Source organism: Meleagris gallopavo, chromosome 1 (assembly GCF_000146605.3).
Source record: "Meleagris gallopavo isolate NT-WF06-2002-E0010 breed Aviagen turkey brand Nicholas breeding stock chromosome 1, Turkey_5.1, whole genome shotgun sequence".
NCBI lineage: Eukaryota > Metazoa > Chordata > Aves > Galliformes > Phasianidae > Meleagris > Meleagris gallopavo.
The window spans coordinates 82,610,560-82,630,822 of NC_015011.2; the positions used below are offsets into that span (position 1 = coordinate 82,610,560).

At 38.1% G+C, this 20,263-nt stretch overlaps 1 protein-coding gene and 1 long non-coding RNA gene across 3 annotated transcripts in view; one reads left to right on the plus strand and one right to left on the minus strand.

The window, feature by feature from the left end:
* LOC104913531 overlaps window positions 1-6,684 on the plus strand; it is a 10,406-nt gene extending 3,722 nt beyond the window's left edge. Inside the window, exon 3 of the long non-coding RNA XR_795448.3 lies at window positions 4,025-6,684. This is a non-coding gene — a long non-coding RNA (uncharacterized LOC104913531). The remainder of the gene's footprint in view (window positions 1-4,024) is intronic.
* Window positions 1-20,263, minus strand: part of CMSS1 (cms1 ribosomal small subunit homolog) — a 67,735-nt gene that overhangs the window by 4,741 nt on the left and 42,731 nt on the right. For both annotated transcript variants that reach the window (XM_010720067.2, XM_010720056.3), the window contains exons 2-8: window positions 13,824-13,921; window positions 9,524-9,595; window positions 6,761-6,890; window positions 4,015-4,074; window positions 3,171-3,273; window positions 1,739-1,799; window positions 848-935 (exon numbers count right to left, since the gene is read on the minus strand). In XM_010720067.2, the coding sequence (XP_010718369.1) occupies window positions 848-935; window positions 1,739-1,799; window positions 3,171-3,273; window positions 4,015-4,074; window positions 6,761-6,890; window positions 9,524-9,595; window positions 13,824-13,921 (612 nt within the window). The remainder of the gene's footprint in view (window positions 1-847; window positions 936-1,738; window positions 1,800-3,170; window positions 3,274-4,014; window positions 4,075-6,760; window positions 6,891-9,523; window positions 9,596-13,823; window positions 13,922-20,263) is intronic.

A 20,263-nucleotide genomic window follows, 5' to 3' on the forward strand; every position in this document is an offset into this window, starting at 1 on the left:
AAGCTATTCCTCTACCCTATTAGAAGGAGCTGTAGAGTTCAAAACTACAGACAGACCCTAACTAAGAAACCATAGTTGGGGAAAGGCAGTGCTTAGAAAGAGAAATGGAATGAATTGCCTTATCTTGTCATTTTTGTTTGTTTTAATTCGTGCACGTGGTGTCTATCGAGCAAGTAAAACTGGAAAGAGAAGAGGACATTTATACATTTGATTTTATTATACACAAATCATAACTAAAATCAGCAAGCAGATCTTGTCCACCTCATACAAAAATTTATGCTGAGCTCAGAGTGACGTATGATACGACGGCTTCTGCCATTATTTCCTTTTGATTTACTTGCAATGTTTGGTTTCCTGGAACTTTAAATCTTACACGATGGTTTTGCAATCATTTTCAAGTCAGCATAAATCAGTATTCCTGCCAAAGGAGGAAGTCCTCCACCTTAGCCTGTTCATTACCTGATTTTGTGTGCATGCTGGTTTTGTTTTAATTGGGATCAGTTCTAATTGGGATCAGGTCACTGAGCTGCCAAACATACCCTTGTGCTAAAACAAGAGACAGGATGGGGTAACTAAGTGGGTACTGATTATGTGAGAGGCACTACTTTGCCCTTCTCTTGTAACACTGACTTATTCCAGCTTAAAGTGTTTATTAAATCAACTGTTATTAACTGACCTCATTCTGACTGACACAGTAGAAGAGGAAAAGCAAAACTGCAGAGCTTAGTTCCTAAATCCATGGACTCACACCATGGATTTTGAACCTAAGCCCTTCAAAAGCTAAGTCCCACTTCCTGTGACATCAAGTGTAGGATATCCGTTGATAAAATCCTCCTTTTTCTCCTACCTTGCTCCACCAGTGCTTTTATCCTCCCAGGAGTTCCAACTCCAATGTGGAACACGCCTTTCTCCAACATATTCATCTGTTCTTTTATCTGATTTGAAGAAAGACAAACCACAGTGAAGCCACAATTGTTTCAAATTTCTTCTCAAAGAGCATTTCCAGGCTGGAAATAAATTCAAGATTATGCAGTATCTCTTTCTAGACTACTATCAAGTAACAAATGCTATTCATTTATCAAGCTGTCAAGCTGATCTTCTGGGGAGAGCATAACAGTCAGCTGGGCATCATCACACTTCTCTAGAATATTTTCAGTTTTAAATAACTGCAATTGTACCAACTATTTCTGGAAGTGAGAACAGTAGGTTTTCTTCTGTATTTAAACAAATTCTCTGTAAATATTTGGAAAACTGACAAATCTGAGTTAGCTCAAAACTCCCTTAAGATGATGACATTGGAAAAAATGAAATAAAGCAAGTGACATTTGTGTTTGACAGTATTTATATCAAAGGCTAAATTTCCACTTATTACTTCCCATATTCCCACAATTTGTGCTCTCCAGCATGTATGAATACTGGATAACTAGACAATCTCACCAGCATGTGCAAATGTGGATGCTTCTACAAATGCATGAGTCTTTGATTTAAACAGGCAATCTGAATGAGCATCTCACAATAATGTGGAATATCTTTAACACAAAGCAAATGAATAAACATTTACACTCTCCACAGGATTTTGCCAGAATTATTGGAGATGGTATTTGGCTAGATTTCTCCAAGAATCAAAACCTAAAGAAAGAAATGCTAAAATGAAAGGCACTGTTGTTAAATGTATTAAAAACATGGTATGACACTAGTTAGTTGTTTAGTTCTTCTGTCACTTTTGCAGCTTTCTTACCTTTATGTGCTTTGCAAACAATTTCAGAACTCTGCAGTCACCTTTAAATGCTGTCATTGACCTAGAAATAAAAAAAATGAAGAAGGAAATGCAAATATCAGGGCTGAGATTAAGACCACACAGGAGGAAAACAAAACTAGCCAGGATTTCTCAACATACTTGAGAGACACAGTTCCCCAGTGACCCACGCTAGTACTCTGAACACTACGTATGGTCTCCCTTCACTATTTGCACTGATAAACAACTGGACAAATACAATAGCAGATATCACTAGAGGGCAATATTGCTTAGATAGCTTCTCAGATAACGTTGAATAGTTACAGCTTGTGCTTCCACAACTAACAGTTCAAAACTGACTAATCATCAAATTCTCATTAAAAACTGCTCTATTACTGACATATAGGCATCAACAAACATATGCATGCAGGCAAAGGAAAGAGCTCTGTGTGTATAGATGAATGTACATTTTACAAAATCTTCCTGCAGGATGGCTGCTGGGAAAACCTAGCTTGCCACACGTTTTCCTGCTCAGATTGTCCAAATTCCAGAGGACCAAAACTCATTAGTCTGAAAACCTGACATTCTTTTGATGCTCTATTTGACTATGCACTAAGAATTCCATGTTCTGTATTAGTCAAGGAGGGGACTATATAGTCAGTATTTATGGAATGTCATTTAAGGCACTTTCTCTGCATGCTTTTTGTGGTGAGCCAAGTTTTCAAACTTCTCTTGTACAAGGCTAGAGTTTATATACAAGTATACAGACAAATCACTCTGATGGTAATATCTGCACTACAGGCACATCTGTGACATCAGTGCTTTTAAGTGCAGCATAAACTTCCCAATTCTTGCTTGTATGTTTTACAGAAAGATAATCTTAGGAAGCAGGGTCAAGATACAGTTGACAACCATGAAATCTCCAAGGTACACGTTAATTCGATCAAGTCTTTTGAAATGATATAGGGGAGGAGAGAGAGGAAAAAGGAAGACATGAACACAGATACGGAGGCACTCAGGCCAGACATACACATTGTCATTTGAGGCTATGCAATGCTTTGTTTCATTGCTTTTGGTGCTATCAGCATCATGGTCTTACAGTCATGACTTCTACTGCTGACTAGGATGCTTTATGGGTTTACTTTGTTCCCACGTATGACACGTTGCATGTTCCTCTCAGATTGGTTACACTTCAGTTTTGTTTTTCCAAAGAAACAGTGCTTCCATGCAACTGAACTACTAAGTGTTACTTTAGGCTAAAACCAAACACCGCACTCCCACAGTTTAAAGCAGCAAGGGATATTGCATCAGTTTCAGTCAGTAAATTTGTTGGCTAGCAGAGGACGGTGTCCCAGTTTTGCCTTTATGTCTGTGGTTCCAAGACAAAACCTCTGACTGACAGCCAACCTCAGCAAAATGTTTGCTATCAACATACTTAATGAGTTCCAAGGAACGAAGGGCAGAACTGCAGATAACCAGCATCACCACCGACTTCTTCTCCTTGTGGTTTTTACGGAATTTTGCCCACTTAGGACAGACTGTAATGAAAAAGGCCACATACATACTCAGAGAAAGTACTACTTATATACATGCCACAACTTTATATTACAAGAGTACATGATGAATGGTAGCCAGCAACAAGAACACACATGCTGACTCCTATGAGGTCTGGATCTCTGGCAACACTTTTACATTTAGTCATGGCTGAGAAACTGGAAAATAAAATACCCAAGATAGATAAAATACAGATACATTATAATGCTGAACAAATTAGGCAGCATTAAAAATAAATATTTGGTAAGGAGACATGCCCACTGTCTTCACTTGACACATACGGTAATTTGTACCAGATAAAACCAAATTTACCAAACCAGGAGTTCTATACGAAAGAGAACAATAATTCTCTTGGTTCAAGTAAGGAGGCAGTGGCAAAACTATTACTGTAAGATAATACATATCTACTCAAGAAGCCACAACAAACAACTTATGACAAATAGTCCCAAGCAGTTTGAAGGAAGTCTAAAACATTTAGGTCCAAAACAAGAGTTATTTTGTAAAAAAAAAAAAAAAAGAAAAAAAAGAAAAAAAAGAAAGAAAAACAAAACACCTCTCACAGAATAAGCAAGCAAGCAAATGAAAAAAAAAAAAGTCACCATCCTGGAAATTATTAATGACACATAATTAAATATTTGAGAGTGCAGATAAAAGCTGTAATAATAGCACATAAATAATGTTTTTCATACAACTTTCATCTCATCCAGACCAACATTTTAACTTACTTTCTTTCAGGTATGAAGAAAAACTGTGGGTGAGATCATTGGCTGGCAAAAAGCAAGAATCTGAAAACACAAAGGAGAAAATATTCTTGATGTATTTTTAACAACAGAAAAAAAGAGCTTAAATGTTTGCAGCACAGTCATTAGTTAGTTACATTGATGAAATCATATGCATGTTAAAATTCATCATCAATAAATTACTTTTTGTGAAAAAAGACTCAAGAACACCTCAATTTACTGAGGCTTTAAATTGGATAAGTCAACAAGGGTAACACCTTACCACCCATTTACAATTCCTCCATTTCATCCCACCATTAAACTCTGAACACAGGGCTGCCTAAGGGTGATCACATGTTTTAAAACAAGTTTCCGTATATATTTTTTTTTTTACCACAGTCAAGCAAAGGTTTTAGCCAAACATGTAAATGCAAGAACCTACCTAAACGAGATACTGGTCACTCAAAGTCAGTGAGCTGGCTTTACTTTCTGGTCTTGCATATTGTGGCAATTTACCTATAAGTACGAGCCATAACAGTAGCACCTATACTGCATTGTGACTCCTGTTTTCATTTCCCATTGACTGCCTATCTTTTACTTATGCTATTAGGAAGTAAACCTGAAAAGGACCGTAGATGACATGCTATTTGCCATTAAGGTCCATTATAGGGGAAAAAAAGACAATGCCCTAACTAAGGCAGTCAGGAAAGTCCTTTTCTCTAGTTCCTATACAGAAAAAGTAGGTTCTTAAAATGTTGATTCAAATTAGATGGCCTGAAAACTTGCCATAGCTGTTATAGGTCTTTTGCCTAATGGAACAGTATTTTCCCTCACAGCATTAACAACCCCATCTTCAGGGACTAACATATTTGCTGCCATTTTGCACGAAGCACTGCACCTCAGGGTGCCTCTCTCTGGAATGAGATATTTGCTGATACATTTTAACTAAATAAAAGAGGTTTCCCTACGTACACTATTTCTGTTCATGTGGATGGCACATTGTGCTAATGCTGGCACTGTCAATCCATGGTTTCTACCAGAACAGAGAGTGTGACAAACTTGGCTTGCAGCTGGAGCCTGCCTTATAGTTTCTTGAGAATAGCCACTCTCCATCACTATATCCTTCATTTAATTGGTGTTGCCTTGCCAAAAACTTCTATTTTTCCCTAATCCTTTCTATTAAAACCAAAGATTGACATTTATTGGGGCTTCAGCTCAAAAGGGAGTTGAATGTGTACAACTGAAGCATCAACAGCTGATTTAATTTTTAAATTATTTTTAAAAGATGCTTGTGATGCTGGTGGGGAAGGGCAGAGACTGGTAGAGTATCATAAACATTTGGTGATAAGAGGAGAACTCTAATCACCCAACATAGTCCTTTTCCCTGGTGGGCAAAATACCTTGGCTGTTGTTTTGCTATTCTGAATATACTGAGATTATTGACTAAACAATTCAGAAGGTGTTTTCTAAAGCATACAAGCATCAGTTACTGACTTTTCGTCAACACTCCAACAAAACTGAGTATTAACAACTTTTATTTAAAGTTTCAGAAAGGGGGGAAAAATCCATATAGCTTCAGCATGCAGCAAAAGATCATGCTGACTACAAACCCGACCTTCTGCACTGTGTCAGTTAACAAGAACACACAACTCTAAGTAGTTGCTTATTTGCTCAGTGCTTTGACGTGAATGACTTGACAGCTGTAGAAGTTTAGTGAACGGCTTGGCTTCTCAGCCTCCAACTCCCAGCACAAAAAGAAAGATTAAAAAATCCCCATCCAACCCAAGAGCCATGTGGAAATGGATCACTTCACTAACCTAAACACCTCTTTCAATAAGAAAGAAACTAAAGCTATTTATTATTTGCTAAATCTCTACATGCCTAGAAATATTTAACATAAGCTTTTGAAAGAAATCTAGATGGGACTTTTCCAGGTTTTCTTGATTCAATAAGAAAGCTGAACCTGGCCCAAAGAAATAAGGAATGGTCAACATAGACTTGTGATCCTAAAGAGAAGTATATTTATTAGAAAGCCAAGCTTAAACATTAAATAGAGAAAGCACTGCTGGGCTAGAAGGGTGCTAGTTTAGGGATAGGTCACCTACAGTTCAAGAAGTATTAATACATGCAGATTTGTTACCAGACAGTTTGTTCTTCATATGCACTCTCAACAAATAATGGAATAGTGCCTAGAAAATGACAGTGCCTTTTCATCTCTAAAGTAGGAGGCAGAGAACATTGCCTTAATCTCTAATACAATCTCAAGCTGACAGACAGAAGCTACCCCTGTTGTCTCCTGCTTTGACTTTTCTATAATTAGCTTTGAACTGGAGACGGAGTAAAGGAAACCAAGAGGGTCTTAGTCATGGTTAAAACTTGTTCATTTTCAACTTGGACCAAAACTACCATCTTTTTTTTCATGCCACTCCCTGAAAATCCATTGTGTTCAATTTTTCATAACCATACCAGAATCACGTTTTGTTATTTATTTGTCTAATCCTCTCAGTCTTCCTATTACACATCTGGGTAGATGCGGATAATCCCAGAAATGAAATATATTTTCACAGTCTTTCTCAACCAGCATCATGGAACATACTAATTAGAAATCAGACAATTTCTATTAGAAAAGCAAGCCTTTTTTCCTACAGAAAAACAACTTATTAGTGTCTTGGAAAAAAAAAAAAAAAATAATATATATATATATATATATATATTATTTATATATACATACATACAATAGAAGACAAGTTACCTGGCAGCTTTAATTCCTCTATTTCAATCACTGAACGTTTTGTACCAAAATGTTGACTAAGCAGATTCTGTAGATCCTCAGGGACACCAGGTTTTGGAGGAGATTTTTCCAGAACATCAGAAATTTTCTTCTAAAAAGACAAATAATAGTGTAAGTATGTTATTTCTATCATATCTGCTCTTAGCATAAATAACAACATTGTAAATAAACATTCTTCCACAATTCCATATAGTGAATTGCATTAACAAAAGCCTGATTAGAAAAAGGTCTTCTAACAGGACACGATTCTCATTGTCTTTAGTGGTAACAAAGACTTCAGGATCAAGCTCAGATACTTTGACACAATAACCTGTGACCCTGAAGACAGAAAGCCTTGTTCACTTACCTAAAGAGTTGCTGTAACAAAAACATAACTGAAAGGCACTTTTGTGGGTTTTGCTGTTGTAGCAGTTTGAAAATTGAGTTTTCTCATCATTTGTTTTAATTTATTGTTCTTAAAGCATTAATAACAGGAATCAAATGATACTGTAAGATAGCTATATTTTAAGTTAAACAGGGTAACAACCATCTCTTTGGGAAGAGAAGATGGTTAACTAGATTCACAATATACATTATCACAAAACCCATAATAAAAATGAGTTTAAAGCTCACCAAACCAGAAATCAAGCAGAAAGAGTTCAGCAGCTGTTTTACTCTTCCAAAATGCCTAATTTTTCAAACCTAACTAGTATTTTGAGCTTGGAGAAGAGTTCATAATGATTATGTTTTATGCCTTAGAACGTTAGCAAGTAACAGGTTTGAATTTTCACTAAAAAGAAACTGTTAACATATTTTTTCACATAATTAAATTGGATGATAAAGGGAGAATAGGCCAGGATACCCATTATCTGAATGATCTGTCAGCAGTTAAGAATACAGCAGATTTTCAAGGATAGAGACATTCTGGAGAGAACAGCATGGATCTGAAGCATTCCTTATTCTCACTGAGAAATAAGCCATTTGTGAAAGAACAGTTTGCAGTTTCTCAGCTGCACAAGTTAAACTGAACTTGCTGTCATACAGATGAGTGGCAGTATAAGCCTGGAAGTGAAGAGCAGAAGGACAGCACAGTTACAACAGAGCATCTGTGAGGAAAAGTGATCCTGCAGAGAGACAAAGTGGGCTGAGAACCACTTTTAGCAGCTGCGGAGGGGTGGTGGGTCACTGCAAGGCTTATACATTTCTCTAGGTTGACCTTTGGTGTGGTCCAAAGGTTGATCTATGGTCACTGGAAGACTCTCCAGTGGACTTCCAGCTGGTTGGCTTCTGTGGTACCTGAATCTGCAATATTCCTTCTCAAGCTTCACCACTATTTGACACTCACATTTTTCTGCCTTGCAACAATTGCCTTTCCCAAGCATGGCTACAGGCCACCTACAGAACACGCAGCTATTGCATGAGGTCCACAAATGAGCTCCTTCTTTGTTATTCCTAGCAAATATAAAAGGCAGAGCCCTAAGGAGAAATGCTCTTCTCCAGCTCCAGCTTCTTCAGTGACCTGCATTTGGGAATCATCGGTTTAGCAGACAATAACACAGAAGTGTTGGGTTCATTTCACTTGGTAACTCAGTGTAAGCTGTCATTCCTCAGGACCATTATGTCATTTACTGGGCCACTTGATTCCTCCAAAAAAATTACGGTACTCTTGAGAGGAGAAGCCTGATACTAATGAGAAAGTCCATAAGAATAAGGACACCTGAACAAACTCTTTTCCTTTGAGGAGAGCTATGGGGAAATGGTCCTAACACAGGAAGCTTGACTATTTTTCTTCCAATTTGTTCCAGATGCTTAAAAGCAAAGGTGTTTTTTGTGCTTTTCTTTTTTCTCTTTTTTTGTTTGTTTCACCCCTCCCCTCCTTCTATTTAGTGAGAAGAGTTTGATCGGAAACAATGGATCAATCTGACAAATATTTCCTGATGCATTTGCTAACAGGCTGTGTATATCATTTCAGAGGCCTAGCTTCAGTGAAACTAAAGGTGTAACCAAATCCTTGTTGTTTGCCTAGGAATGGGGTCTTTTTCCTAGGGCTGGTGCACCATGCTCTGTGGAATGCTTTCACTCGGCAGAAGTGGATCAAGCTCCATGGTCACTTCTGCCAGACCTGCTTTGAAAGCTAAATTCAACTCTACCCATTCACCGGCTGATTAAGAGGCCTGACATAACATAAAAAAGCCACCTCTGTCTTATGAGGGAGCCAAGTACTTAACACAGGCTGTCCCAAAAGACAATTAACTTGCCTAGTGCCATATTATTTCCATCTAGACAGCAGGCTGTGTTTGTTGTTGAGTGAGGATGGAGCGCAGCCAGACAGTCAGCCCAGAGTATTTATTTATATACTTATGCCAGGAGAAGAGGGAACAAGGGCAGTTCTTGGTGCAAAGGATGCTGGAGCCTGTTCACACAGCTGAATCAGGGCAGATCTGCAGAAACTGAATTGCCATCTTTCTTTGATAGTTTCATTTTTCTGGTGTGCCACACCTGCAAGGTGGGTATAAATAACGCACAACCCTTGAGAGGAGCATAGGCACAGTTCTGCAGTTCGGTTCATGTAACGAATGGATAATTTGAGTCAGGTCGTAAGAGTGGGAATTTTTGTTCTTCTCTAAAATAAAGGCTGCAACACTATGGAGCTTCACACAGCAACAAGGTTGACCCAATTTGGAATCTCACAACAGCAGGCAGACCCACTGCCCAGTCCCCAGGTACACATCAGGGCATTCATACCTTCTTTCGCTTCTTTGCTTTTAGAGTGCTCCCCGGTGTTCCTCCAGGCTGACTTAGAAAACACTCTGTAGGCTGCAAAACACATTTTAAAAAGAAGTAAAAAAGAAAGTTTCAGTATTAGATATCTGATCACCTGGGGAAAAAAAAAACATAACCACAGGGAGGCAAGAGAAAATACAGGAATGCTAGGCAAGGGAAAAAAAAACAAAACCAAACCTTCCTACCTGTAGAAAGGTTCAATTTCTTACAATGCCCTATATCTGGAGCAATTTTGGAATTGAGATTTATGTTGTTGTAACCAAGAGAAGAATAAAAGAACAGAACGCTGAAACACACAGGTTGTAGACATGCTTCCAGAAGATGGTGAAAAGCAGCTTTGATAAATTAAAAAAAAAAAAAAGGAAAACAAGAAGAAAATATTTCAAAAATCATATACTTTTAATCTCTATTATTGTGCATGATCATTTCTCTAAATTCTTCCTGTAACACCTTAGAACAACCAGCTTAGTGTGAGCTTTCAGATGGTGCAAGATACCATGGAACTCAGTAACAATAAATGGAAAATATCAATGCTCTGAATGTCCTTTGACATTTGCAAAGCAAAATTTAGGAAAACGTGTTTCAAATTTGTTCTGCTCCATTCTTTCTTTGCCTCCTCATAGCAGACAGAGTCAAATATGCATAAGAAAAATACATGTTGCATTTCAGAATAATCTTCATCCAACACATGTTGCAATTATTAACCCACTTTTGCGCCTGAGCAAGCAGGCTGAAGTGATCCATTTGTAAGAGTCGCTGCTCACATAAGCCAAGGTTAGGAATAAGGCACAGGTTTATAAGAATAGCGATTCTCTTTCCTTCTGAGGGATGTCCACTTTCTGGTAACACAAATGAGTCGGCAAATAAAAACTTATTAACTTAATAAGTGATTTGCCAAAGTGCAAAGGGAAAATGAGCTTCAAGAAAGAAATCCCTGATACTAGGATGCATTCGGCTGGAAAAATCTGCTTCTGTAAGAAATAGTGAAGAAGACTCATCACAAGAAACTAAAAACTCAGGGTCCAGCAGTGCTCCCTGGGGTGGGCCTGGAAGAAGAGAATGAGCAGAAAAGAGTCTGGTCAAAAGCCAGAGAAGCTACTCTTTCATTCCCTTTTTAGGGCACCTACAGCAGGGCCAGAGAAAAATTAATAGAGGCTCAGAAAAGCTGAGCCCCTCTGAGTGCTTCCTGTGCTGCTGTCACAGCAGGAGGGCCCTTCATAATCACTTGTTCTACATGAGCCTGGCCAGCATGTCTGTGCCTCTCCAAACCAACTTTCCTATCTTCCCCGCTTCCCCTGATAACTCAGATATAGCAACAAGGGAACCACCATGCTCCTCACAAACAAATGACCTATTGATTGCTCCTGTTTTCTGTGATACAGAGTCATGCACTTGCTGAAGCAGTAGTTATATATAAAAGCAGCTCTGAAACTTTCTGAGGCTTGAAATGATACTGAGGAATTACCACAGTAGATGTGGCTGGGGACTAAACAGAGCCAGCAAAGCACTTGATAGATAGGGCTGGAATATAACACAGCCTGGATCAATAAGAACTTGTGACAGGGACAGTATCTTGCCATAACAAGTAAAGATTTGTCCCCACTGTTTTGACAGGAATAATCAAAGAACTGACTGCAAGCACAAACTCACTTCATTTAGAAAAAGTGTTTCAGGGTTAACGTTTCGTGTTTTATTTATATATATTTTTAAAAAAATCTCTGTCCTGTCTCAGATTCTAGTGCTTGTAAGAAGAACACCACACATTTCTTTGTTCCTAGCCCTGCTGTTAGCATTCTCAGACATTGAGACTGAAATAGAGCTACCTTCTGCCTTAAGTTCCTGATCTATTCTTACGTATTCCAGCTGTCCACAGACACTTGAAGACAACTTGCCAGGTGTTATTATCATAAATTCCACATTTGACATTAGATTTTATGCAGAGAACAAGCCTTTGGATTGATTTAGTCATGAGAAACTACCAAGAAACAAAAAAGCTAAAAAAGGGCCAACCCGAATCTCTTTCCTTTCCATAGAATATAATGGATCCTTATCCTAGATAACATAATCACTACTTATGACCCTCTCAGTATTAAGAAAGAACTCTTGTTCACTTTGAGCCCATTTCTTCCTTCACGTGCTGTGTGAACTGTTTTATATAAATCTCCAAAACTCCACGCACACTCCCAACCAGTATATATGCAAAGAAGGAATAAAAATAACAGAGATGAAAAATAATTTCTAAGAGAAACAATTTTCTTCTGACTGGAATCCTTTCATTCAAATGCTTAAAAGTATCATGCAATGGTTTCTTCCCTGATGACAGTGTATAGCCCTCTCTTTTAACTGCAACTGAAGCACACAGCAGACTTGCAGCAGGCTTGTTTACTCAGAAAATCATGTTAGGACTCAAAAATCTCTTCTTTCCAGCAACATATATAGGTATTTAGGCATGGCACGCTGTTAGCAAGTCCTATTCAGACATTAGAGAAAAATAAACTTCATGGTGGTGAATGGCTGTAAATCTACATGTCTTTGATGATCTGTAGTCTAAAATATTTAAATATCTGATCTAACTGAACTTCTGACCCTTAACCAAATATTAGCTGTCTACCTACTCATGAAATAGTTGTTTGCGTGGCACCCTTAGGAAAAAGTCATTTACATGCTTTTCTTATGCAAGACACAATGCAGACAACCTGCTGGTTTTTGACATGGCTCCCCTGTGCTCTGTGTTTTTATGCTATTTTTATATGGAAGCTCTTAAAATGCAGAAAACAGGAAATTTATGCTGAGACCACTGATTTATGAACTAAAATGTCATAAATTCCTTGTTTGTTAATCATAGACAGAACATAAAATATTTCCTGTATTATATTTCTAACACAACTTTTTTCTTAACAAGTTGCCAAGTTACTGGAAATTCAAATGTAAAGTGAAAACATTCTTGCATGTGTGTGAAAGTTTACATTCTAGGTCAGCCATGTACTCTGACTTTTGGAGCCTGTGACAAAGTAAACACATCAATGCTCCATTCAGATTGGAGACAAATTATTCATCTCATTGCAACTCTGTGGACAGTCTGCAGACTGGAAACATAAATGTTCATAATTCTGTTTGGTTGTCTCCTGACTGGCTTTAACATGCCAAGACCACTGCAGAATAGCTTCCAGCCTGTGAATAAGGCAGAAATGAGTGAGTAGGATAGACTGTTAGAAGAACTGGAACTACAGAACTACTAGTTTTCTTTAGAGAAAGCTCGTCGACCCAAACTTTGCAAGAGTTTTGCTCTAAAAGATATGCAACAACACAGGTAACTGAGCTCCCAAAAATCATTGCCTCCAGGAGTTTTATTCTTAAACATCAACTTACCATGTTCCAAAATACAGACAAAATACAAAAAAAAAAAAAAGACTCCACAGTCATCCTCACTGAGTTGAATTCCTTGCATTTGATGTTCAGATAGGGCATGTATAAAGGCTTTCTCCTATGTTACTTAGTTTTCTCTTTCCTGATCAAAATGTGGAATCAGTTGAGACATTTGACTCATTTCACCTTTGGTCTCTTTGGAAAGACACCAAAGCATAAATAAGTACCTACTGTATTGCTTACACTTCTCTGTTACTAAACAAAGAACAGCGTTACAAAGGATTTTCACTTGGGCTATTAGCTAGGCATCATACAGTGAATTTACTACTGACCTAGGGTCTAAATTAATATCCATACCCTTAAGGAGAGATAGTTTCCAATATCATTTTACCAACTTGACAGCCATTCAGTCTATTCTCCTCAACGATACACTGAAGGCAGAAGAAATTAACTTTCAAACAACAGACTCCTTGAAATCAGCTAAGGTCTAGATGATTCTTTCCTTTCTCTTTTGCTGACTGCCAAAGACCTTGCTGCCATTTCCTGGGTATATTCTATGTAAAGCAGAACAACATTTAAGACACAGGACTTTCTGTGTGCAGGGAAAGGGAAAAGATAACGGATAAGGACGTGGTAGCACCACTCAGGCATTTATCACTAGGCATTCTCTTAGTTGGAGACAATCGTGGCATCAAACAAAAGCTATTATCAAAATGCACTTGGAGACCACTTCCAAATAATGCAAAAATAATTTAAAAAATATATAAAAATCCTATCATATGATCAGATAAGGCAAAAAGTGAAGAAAATCATCCTTTTATAGTGAATCAGTGGGGATTATATTTCACTATGCAATATCATCTCTACCGTCTACACAACTGCTAAACTTACATACCTGTTTTCTTTTCTTTGTCACGGCAGGTTTGGAATCAGGACCTTTAGATGTTGCCGTCTCATCACTTAGTTTCTCAATTGCTTCATCATCCGAAGCATCTAAGGAGAAAAAAATATATAGAACCTTCATTTATGTTTTTCACTCATCTTCTATTTTTGTATTAAAAAGTAGGAGTAAGATCTTCAACTGCAATCTTTTCAAAATCATATAACCTTAAGATTAGTAATAAGTACAGCTGGAATGGAAAATTTTATCATTTTAGAAAACTAGCATTTGAAATGTATTTTAGGAGAAGTCCCAGTTTTTGCTTCCTCTTCAAAATGCTTGATCTTGCAGGATATATTTCTGTATCCTTCTGGCATGCTGCACAGTCAGTGCCATCTGCAGCTACCATCACAGGTAGAAATGTAATCTATCCATAAACCCATGAAATAAACCTGCAGTGAATACTGGAAGAAAATGTTTCTGAAGAGCTCCAGCACCTCAAACTCCACGACATCTCTCTGCGTTATTCCTGAACAAGTTAAATATGATCTTTTCCATAGCTCTGTACTTATGTAGTTACAGCTCCATGGACTGTCGGATCACTGACAAGAATACATAATTCCAGTTAAATGTGCTGATACTCCTTTTGGAGTAAGTCATCTCCTTCTACTAGGAGAAAACACCTCTCACCAATACACACACACACAAATAACACAGAAAACATCCCAACCTCCATCTAGAAGTTCAGAATGCCTCACTGACAATTATCTGCAAGAGGAAGAATTCTAAGATCTGCATAATCTCCTACTGTTTAAAAATATATATGAACATTTTCTGTAAGCACATTTTAAGGTAAAGGCACTATTCCCACAGTTTAAGCAAAATGTCCACAACTATAAGAAATTCTTACGTTTTGAACAAAAACTATTGAAATTAAAATGTCTCCACTCATACTCTTATTCACCAGTTTTGCCTACAGAGTACTTTGGGGAAGAAAACTGTACACAGGGACACATAATCTATTTAACTGAATAATTAGAATTCCTTTATTTGGAATATTTGAACTTTTCCTTCCCTTTTGCTGGATTTAGTGATTCTTCTGACTTCCCATATGCTGAAGTTGGAAGCTGCCAGTTCAAAGATAAGTTATTTATTTTGAATAGGAACAGAAAAATTCCATAAGCATCACACAAAGTATGGAAGATTTGACTACTAATTATTCTATAATGTCTGTGCAATCACTAGCAGTAAGCAGAATAAAGAGAAGGCCAGAGGACATGAGTGACATAATATCAACAATGGCCATAGCTTCTAAAATCCATAGTGGTAACAAACTCTGTATATAAGTCTGCCCAGAAAATGCTGTTTTGCAACTGCCATTCCTTATAACACTTTGAAAAGCTTGAGTCACAGTCAGCATCCTAAAATGGAGTTATGACAGCTTTTAAGAGTTTTTAAAAGTTTGAGAACATAAAGCTAGCAATCAGAGAAAATCAGTGAATATTTTTGCAGGTTGGGTGCCATTTATCATGAGATCTCATTTGATATAGATTAGATTCTTGGCAAACTGCAATAGGTTTAGAAAGACAGTGGCATCAGAGAAAAAAAAAATTGCAAACAGTATGACCACAAAAGGATAAGATCCCACGTGAGGCAAGTTGCTGATGGCAGAGGAATAGCAGGAATGTCCCTCATGTTAGCCCCTACCATAGGCTAGCTGTAACATCAAGGTGTCCCTTATGTAACTGCAAAGTCCTGTCCTCTGAGGGAAGGAATAGAGTCAGACTGACTGAATTACTGAGCTGCCATTTAGATCATGAGCAAGAAGACTGCCTCTCCCCAGTAGTACTACGACCACTTTTGCTGAAACACGGCTGTTTCTGTTCCAAGAGTGTCCATCAGACATCAGCTGAAGGAATAAGATTTTCTGGGAAAGTTTATTAGCTACTAGAATTCAAAAGGAGAAAGCATTCCAAAGCCTACTCCTAGTTTTTTGTTTTTTGTTTTTTGTTTTTTTTTAAATTCAATGGTGACATGGTTTACTTCAATATAAACTATTATAAATGTATTGTTAATACGCTCCACAAATGCATCTAGTCCTGTACACAAGGCAGCAGGTGAAGATACAAATTTGAAGATTTCTTTCTTATGGTAGAGCTCAAATATCTGTGGCTATGGACTGGGATTTTATTTTCTTTCCTCCCAAGGACCCTGATGCTCCTCTACCACATATCTCTCTGCACAACACCACCTTCTTCCCTGTGGTCATCTCCTTCCAAAGTCTCTGAGCATGTGAATCTTTTGTTACCATGGAGTTTCCGGTATTCATCAGAAAAAGCTCAAAAATTGTATCATCCTTCATATTCTTGAAAGTTCAAAATGCGTCTTGATCACTTAGTGTTATTGCTCTGCTTGATCAAGGGCTTGTTTCCTTCTATGTCACCCTTTTCCCAGCAAATTACTTATGCTGTATTTTGGTAGAGCAGCTTCTGGGTGTGAGTGTCCATTGGAGACTTTCATATACAATTCCTCTGTCTCTTCTGATATGACTTGAAGAGATGCTTGAGAGATGTCACCTTTTATACATACCAGCTCTGCAGTCTTGAAGTCCTGGCTGTGCTGCACCCAAGCAGGCTGTATATACACCATAAAAATGAAGAACACCCAGGAGATCAGAACTAGTCCCCCTCTTTGTCCTTGCTCATCCCCACTTGAGCCTTAAATGCCATTTCTAAGTATATCCATGCATGTCTCATTGAACTGAATTGCTGAGACAGCTCTTTCTTAACCTATTCACTCCACATTGGAAATAAATGAGAGCAGCATTAAACAACTAATGGAAAAATGTCTGGGATATTTAGGCATTCCTTTTTAAAACCCACTTGGCATGTTCTGAAAGGCAAACAGGGGCAGCCTAAGTTTTAAATAACCTCTTCTCTTTCTCATAACTAAAAGATACACTGCTGGTAATAGCAATCTAAAACTGGACAAATGGTTTCCATGATATGAAATAGCTTGACAAACAATGTGCCACCTGTTCACTGCCCATCTGAGTTACGGGCTGCACTTCATGATGCGACGTCCTCCTCCACTATCAGCTGGGAACAAAAAAAGAGGAATCCAATGTCCAGCCCCAAACTCATCAAACATCTGCAAAAGTGGCTCCAGTTTGTGCATCTTTCTGCAGAACCGGATTATTTTACTTCATACAAGCAGTATTTTTTTTGTCTGTTTCATTGACAGTCACTCACATCTCAGCTGAGGTGGTAGCTTGCTTTAAGCTGTGATAATCCGTGACACTGCGTCAACTCCTGTATGACAGGAGGGTTTCGTTCTAGACATTCAAGTCCCACAGGCCAGACCCTGCCATTCTTGCTCACGTTAAGCAGTGCATCTCCCTATACAGATAGTTACCTTGAAGTCAGTGAGGTTATCCACAAAATAAATCATAACTCAATGTGAATAAAAGTAGAGGTGTCCAGCTCACAGATTTCAAACGTGCCCTCATCAGCAGCACTGCTTGCCCAGCTCTGAGGTGTGAAGCTATCCAGGAGACTCTTCTATGTCCAAAAAGAAGAGAGGACAAATCCTTCCTTAATAAACAGTTGACACAAAGGCAGAAGCTAATTGAGTAATACAATATTGACTTTTATCTCTCTTGTGCAAGTGAGTGGGTAGGCACTCCTGGAACACACTGTTGAAGGGGCAATGCTATTCAGCATAGCAATCTCTTGCATCTGCTTTCCTGTAATGGGCAGACATTACAAGGTCACCAAAGCCTAAATGATTGTGTAATGCTCTTGATATAAATAAAAAGGCGAAGAGCTCTGGAATTTGTGATTCTCTTTCATGCTATCCATCAGCACTATGGCACACACTAACAGGCTTCCCAGTCATTAGGTAGTTATATTTCATTTTACTTTGAACCGTGCTGAGATGGAAAAAACATTTACACTTAACACCCTTTGCCATGAATAGACTTTCTCATTTATGATAATGATCGCAGTATTTAAATTGATTCAGTGTAAGGATTTTTAACTTACAAATTCAATATACATACCTACATCTCAGTGCATCAATAGGTACACTGAATGTATACGTACACATGCATCAATGCAGAAGCATGTAGACAAATGTATACACATACATAAAGAAGCACTCAGATTTTGATAATAGGTTCCCTTTAAATATCCATTTTATTAACAATTATCTCCACAAAGAATGCATATTTGCTTTGTCCTTTATTCCACTATTTTAAAAGCAGATGAAGCTTTAATGATATAGGAGGTAACGACACATGCTTTTATGTGAATGCAATTTTGTTCATACTAGCTAGCACATACAGTTGGTGCTTGCTGTTGTATCTCGTCATTATTGATGCCTCCAACTTCCACAGTGCCATTCTGCTAGTATGAAGTGGTGAATACAGGAGTTACAGTGACCACAAATATAAATAACTCATTCTTTTAAGGACTGAGCTTAACTGACTGGAAAAAAAATATATTATTTTGCTTACGTACGCAAAGACATCTGAGAGAATACTTTCTATTATTTTGGGATATTTCTTTTTTCAAACCTGAAAGCTCAGTGAGATCAGACATTTCTTTGGCATCCAGAAGACCTCCAGCGAAACAAGGCACTATAGGAAAAGTTCATTTCTTTTAGTTAAACTAATCTCTACCCTAGAATTTGGAGAGAAACTGCATCCACGAGGGAGACTCCTTCAATTTTTATTTGAAGTATCTGGCACTGTCCACAGACAGAGATGAATTCTGGGCTAGAAGAGCCCACAGGTCTGAACTGCTACAGAAATTCCTGCATTCTCCCTTTTACTCCCACCAGTGTTATGTATCAATACTAATCCAGAATTGCATATAGGAAAACAGAGCTTGTATATAATTTATTTTTACAAACTTCATTCCTCCCCCTTTTTCCACCCTTGACTTCCTTCCTCCCCTGACTGCTCTAAAATTGCCTTATATCTAAAACTAAACTTTAAATAGGACCCATGTTTTCAATTTTTACAAAAACATAAAGGATGTTGCAGAAATACGTTTTATATTTGCTATTCTCTCTTTCTAGTTTCAAACATATTGCAGGAAAACATGTCCTTGACATTACTCTGTCAGTGAGCATGGTTCATTCAATTTGGGCATGCTATGATGGAATAATTTCAGGCTGCTTTGCAGGTTATGTTTTTATTTATTGGTCAATTAAACAGTACTGATCTGTATCACTTACTCTGAGGAAAAAGCACTTCTTGGGCTTCCAGCTTTAAAGCCAGCAGATTGAAAAATATTTGATTCTAAGTAAAATGCCAAGTGTGTTGGGCAGAAGTCTTTCTTTCTTTTTTTTTGTAACTGTCATTTTAGATTCCTTTTCTTCGCAAGTAATAATGGAATAGGGCAGACAGAAAGGTCTGGGAAAACAGCACAATTGAAATCAGACATTTTCCTATTTGTGTCATTTAAAATTGGACCAAATTTGCAGTGAATCAGATCAATTAATCTTAACGTCCATGCATTTGCCTGAATTTTTCTCGCTCCTAAAGTTCTGCTGATCACCAAGGCTGACCTGAAAGCGACAATGACAGTACCTAAACAAATCATTCCAGCATCATCTTCACACAAGGCAGAAGGAACACAAAGTTAAGTGTCATGTCCCCAGTCATCACTCCCAGCAACATCCAAAGAAACAGATGAAGACTTTCAATTAAACAGGACAGGGAGTTGGTTAAATAAGAAGAAGGGTTTAACAGTTCAAATATTTTGAAGTATTCCAAGCACAGCTTCTTCTTTGACAAAAGGAGGGGAATTGGGAGATGGTTATCAAGCCAATTAGTTAAAAAGCAACGAAGTCCAGGTGCAGGTGAGTAGCAGTTAAGTACCCCCATTTTGACAGCTTTTACTGCCCACTGCAACAGAGAACAAAGTTATCTCAGCCCAACATGGAGGCAATCTCCATGATAACCAGACGTGATGTCATTACTCCAAAGCAGCCCCTATCCCCCAAGGTCTAAGCACTGTTTTCCTCTTCTGTCTGAATGAACTCCTCCAAAACAGTCCTGATACAGCACAACAGTAAGCCCTCACATCTGTGAGCATACCTTGAAATGCAGAGTTGGCCTGCCCGAGGCACTTTAAAAAAGTGTATTTTACAGTGCATTTGTGAAGCACACACAAAGGCACACAATATGCAACAGAGCAGAAAGAGACATGGTCCTACTGAAGGCTGAAAAGGACTTCAGTAGGTCTCTGTCAAGGAAGAACTTACTGCAAACTGTCTGCAAGACTAGCATGTATAATCTTAAAAGTACTGGCAATAGTTGGTACTACAAAGATAACATGTTAACATGTGTAAATACCATCCCTGGTCAGCTGAGAAAACTACCACAGATAAACTGCAGGAGAGGACATTCAGCTGGGGCTCCTCTTTCTCACACTGAAAGAGGAGAA